At 32.7% G+C, this 5,000-nt stretch overlaps 2 protein-coding genes across 3 annotated transcripts in view; one reads left to right on the forward strand and one right to left on the reverse strand.

Annotated features, from left to right (window-relative positions):
- The window catches only part of LOC113822136 (uncharacterized), a 15,146-nt gene extending 13,645 nt beyond the window's left edge, over nucleotides 1-1,501 (forward strand). The window contains exon 5 of the mRNA XM_027374669.2: nucleotides 1,368-1,501. The gene's annotated coding sequence lies outside the window, so the exon portion shown is untranslated. The remainder of the gene's footprint in view (nucleotides 1-1,367) is intronic.
- The window catches only part of ssh (Protein phosphatase Slingshot), a 123,015-nt gene that overhangs the window by 111,516 nt on the left and 6,499 nt on the right, over nucleotides 1-5,000 (reverse strand). For both annotated transcript variants that reach the window (XM_070122914.1, XM_070122913.1), the window contains 3 exons: nucleotides 3,617-3,750; nucleotides 2,370-2,551; nucleotides 1,998-2,063 (listed from right to left, as the gene is read on the reverse strand). In XM_070122914.1, coding sequence (XP_069979015.1) covers nucleotides 1,998-2,063; nucleotides 2,370-2,551; nucleotides 3,617-3,750 — 382 coding nt within the window. The remainder of the gene's footprint in view (nucleotides 1-1,997; nucleotides 2,064-2,369; nucleotides 2,552-3,616; nucleotides 3,751-5,000) is intronic.

Below are 5,000 nucleotides of genomic sequence, written 5' to 3' on the forward strand. Positions count from 1 at the left end.
AGAGTGAAGGATAAAACAAAAATGTATAAAGGCTTTAACCTCTATGATCCGGATGATGTGACTATCACGTTATGAAAAATTTGGCTTGAGGGGTGGGGTAACATGAACTTGTCATCATGAGCATATCTGCTGAAGGCCGGGGTGACAGAGATGACTTACCATGTATATAAAAAGCTGTTGGGAGGGTGATTAAGACTAATTTGGGCTTTAGGAAGGGGCTTTTGCATTATTTTCATTGATAAACAAGATTGGAATGTATGATCCATGAGCCATAGCTGGAAGAGCGCTGCCTCCAGCAAGGACACTATTTCCATGCTCAGAATCCTAGTCCTGGCTGCCATGACCAGCGGCACAGATTGCAATATGGAAAATTGAATATTACAAAAAAATTACACAAATAACAAATTGTTATTCATCATAAATATTACTGAACTGAGTTATGGACTTCCTAGAGAGATGATACGGAGTCTATAAAAGGGAAATAGTCTATTACAATCTGGATGAAGCAAATCAAATGACGAAATAGACAATGCAAAACGGCAAAAAAGCTATAAACACTTATGCAGAAAAAGAGAAAATAACATTGCAAAGGGGGAAGCATGAAGTCTTGTCACACCTATAAGTTGCGAACCCGTCACAGTGGTCGCTCACGTAAGCCTAATGCCCATATCTTGGGCCACACGATGGCAGCAAAGCATCCGGATCTAATGGGTTAAAGTAAAATATGAGGACCCATTATCCTATTCAATTTTCTATTGTGTTGTTTTACATACCCATGTACCAAACTATTTTCATTGATTTCAAGATATTTCCCTATAATCACTGCCTTGCTGAAGTCTTACATCAATGTAATATTTTAGCCCACTAATGATGGTCTTTCCCTGCATCAAAATGAGGCACATGCTAGGCTTTGTGTGCTGTCAACCACTTGAGTAAAACATACATTCAAACCCACTCTATGCTTTTGACTGTTGTATACACAAATTTTACAAAATGATGTTAAAATAGATTTTATGTATATCATTGAAATACAGCATCTCCTCAATGACTGTAATTAGGGCCAAAGAAGTGACCAGCACAAAACCTATAAGCTAAAACGTTTGCAATACATTTATATATTTGTGTTCACAACTCACTCCACAAGAGGATATCACAATTTTTTGTAATGCTTAAACAGATCTTCTTGTGTCACTGATTTTGTGTTTCACAAGTGACACTGGTAGCTTTGAGCTGCTAAATTGCTTCCTATGTTGCTGAAAACCGATATATCTTGACAAAGATATTTTGCAATATAGTATGTTTAAGTTATTTCATCCTGCATTCTATCCCAACAATTTATTCTAGACAAATATTCTTATTTTTTACAGTTTCTGTTGTACTGCCACATATACATGGCTGCATTTCTAATATTTCTCGAAGAAAGTTTTAAGCTATTTCCAATAACACTCAAATCTGTAAAGTGCATTAACCTGTAAATACATTCAATAAACAATAAAACAAATTTCTTGGCACAGTTTCTTGTCCTTAAAGAAAAGAAATATAATAAAAAAAGACCCATATTCCGTGTAACAACACAAACTATTAAGTATACTTGCTTTATGCTTTACCATTATTGTATTTGAAACTAATGTGGATGATCTTTTAGTATGTCACATTTTGTTCCAATGATGTGGAACATCTTGCAACTACAGAGATTGTCCATTACATAAATATGATTTCCATAGATATGAAATATCAACTCTATCTAAGCATATCAAATGGGGTATGAAGTCCATTTCTGAACATAAAATTTTGTTTAAGCATACAGGCATTAGAGCAGGCATGATTGTAAATGGCATGGCTACTTGCAACCTGCCCAGCTTTGATTGGGCATCATTAGGTGTATCTCAGTTATTGGTACAAATGAAAACAGGTGATAGTAAAAAATTCAAATAATCTACTTGGTAAATAAAAATATCTACTCCTGTTGATCTAAATACCATAAACATATTACTTACCACATTGCTTGTACGGAGATTGGCTTGAAGATGTGTTTCCTCCCTCCTGTGCTTACACTGAATCCTCTATAATACAGAAGAAAAGAAAGAGGGATTTTATTAGTCACTGAAGATGGAAACTGAAATACATAACAACAAAAGCAATTTAATTTTCAATAACATGGGTTTCACAACATGTTTATTGAATTCAGCATTTTTAACACTAATAATCAAGAAAGCATTCAAACAAAATTATAAAAATAATTTAACATCTAAATTTCTATTAAATTTTGTAATCTGGGTTTCTATTAACTAAACAATATCTTACTTTACATATCTATAAAAGAAAATTAGATAAAAGATAACAAATCAAATTCAAAAATCCATACTCACCCATCACCATCTAAATTTATCATTGTGTCTGCCAGAACAGGAACTACCAGACCAATGGATGGTTTTTCAGAACTAAAATCTATGCCTAATAAACAATCTTCTTCAGTATCCTGCCGTCCCATCCTACCCACCACTGTCAAGTACCGCACACGACCAGCGTGTTGTGACTCCAAGCGAACAGCCTAGAAGAGAAGACAATATTGATAATCAAATATATAATAAAGGATCAAATATATAATATCTGTTCATACATAAACTGGTTTCATTTAAACAGCTGGTTGGGCAATATATAAATAAAAAAATATCTTAGAAATCCATTCTTATACCTATAAATTAGCTGTTATCACATACGAAATACCTAATTTGCACTGTAGAATAGTCAGATATGGTATAATTGTATTGTAACATTCCTTACAAATAAAGACTAAAGCAAAATATGAAAAGCAGAACATTATACATTTCTAATACGATTCTTAAATATCTTAAACAAAGTATTGTTTTATCAAATACTTTAATTTCTTAAATATAAGAGACATGTAATTAATACTGATCCTAGATTGTCGGGAAAATGTAGTGTCCACTGTACAATTCTTTTTGTGAAATGTCTCCGCACATAGATGGCACAACATATGCCATGATCTAAAGGAGTCAATTTGCACACCTTGTGACCTAACCTGATTTCACTTTTTCAAGGGAGAGAGAGAAAAAAAAAAATAATAAAATAAAATAAAATAAAAAATAAATAATAAAAATAATAATAATAATAACATCATTGTTCATAGCAATATTGTTTATACTGTCATTATAATTACAGATATCATAATTATCATAATGAATCTTATTGACACTCCTAACAGAAATAGAAGATAAAAGAAAATATAACTGAAAAACAAGGAAAATGGTATAAAGTTGCGATAAGTAGTATTAGTAACTGGCTTATTGGTGACTTAGTAATTGTGGAGCCATCTATGTGTAAAGATATTTAATCAAGTAAACTCACAGTGGGCATGGTATATACACACACCATTCCAAGAGGTTACAGATTAAGCAGTTATATATAATGGTACTGAAATTAGGATATTTGTAAAAGCATATTACTTTTTGGTGAAACAATCTATAAATGCACAGTACCTCTATAGTTGACTGCTAACAAACATGAACCTATAATAAACAGAAAATATATTCATTTGTGAATACCCTTCATTGTACATTATTTCAATAAGAATACATATTTCAGAAATTCTCACCATGTGAAGTGTGTCCCCTTGACAAAGCAAGTGCAGCATCAACTGCAGGTGTGCCTGGATATCAGGAGGGGCTTTGGTTGTCCGTCTTCCTCTACCCAGTTGGCATTCATTTTTGGGTAATAGTACAGCAAAGCCTGCAGTAGCAATGGATTTACTGATAAATACCTTGTAAGTATAACAAATGACTTACTGTACTTTTATCACATATTATGAATCACATCAATGTTCCACAATATTTATGTCCAGTAATACACTTCTAGCTTTGTACCAGTCATTAACAGAGTAAATATGGATGACCTAACAGAAACAATTTGTTAAACTTTTAGTTATGTATACTCATAGCACTGGCTGTATGCACAAAGTATACTGATTTTATAAATACTGAAATTTAAAACATACTAATTTCATTTTTCTACTTCAAAACATCATCTCTATGTCACTGGCTATACATGCTTAATAACAAAGTGGTTTATATTCTTAAGGATCTTATGTGACAATTATACACTCCTGCATTTTACAGGCTGAATTGGACCACCTACTGCAAAGGGTTACAGCCCATCCTTTGCATACATTCAGGATTTTCATAGGGTAAGCTTTACATGTACTGTTTAAAAAAAAGGTTCTATTAGTGCGCAGGATATATTATCTAAACAAAAAACTAGAAAAGTAAGTGGGATATTAATAAATGTCAAGCTATTTTTCACAAGCCCATCTAACTCCAGAACCAAATTTGAGTCTGGGATCTATTATAGCTTATTGACAAGATCTAAGTGCACTACCTGAAGTGCACCATCACTATCTCAGAAATGTGTTCAATTTTATCAAGGAGCTGCAACATCACTAAAAAAAAACATTTAAATGTTTAAATTGAAAGTTTGCACAGAATCTATTTTATTTTTGTATAAAACACTAGGTTATATTCAAACTAAATTGAAAGTCTGCAGAGAATCTATCTTATTTTTGTATAAAACACCAGGTTATATTCAAACTATAAAAAAAAACCACACTTCTGACACTGATAATAAATACATGAAGACGGTTCAACAGTTTTAAGTTATTACAAATACTGGTCTTTTCCATGTTTCCATGTTTTGACTTATGATTATTAAAGTATTTATACTTTCTTTCTTGCTGCACTAATTAGTCAAGAAAGATGGGCAACCCATTATGCAGGTTATTGTTCTTAATTTTGGTGATAAGATTTTAAAGCCAGTTTGAACACACCTAGCCCACAAGAGTGTCTCTATAAGGGAGCTTTCACACCAAGGTGGCGTGTGCACATCACATACAATTTGAAAATGAACATCTAGATATATATGAAATCTTTCACACAGAAGTGGTGTGGCATATCGCATGTGCTACGTGCGATTTGTCACGTCACTTC

Source organism: Penaeus vannamei, chromosome 6 (genome assembly GCF_042767895.1).
Source record: "Penaeus vannamei isolate JL-2024 chromosome 6, ASM4276789v1, whole genome shotgun sequence".
In the NCBI taxonomy this organism is placed as follows: domain Eukaryota; kingdom Metazoa; phylum Arthropoda; class Malacostraca; order Decapoda; family Penaeidae; genus Penaeus; species Penaeus vannamei.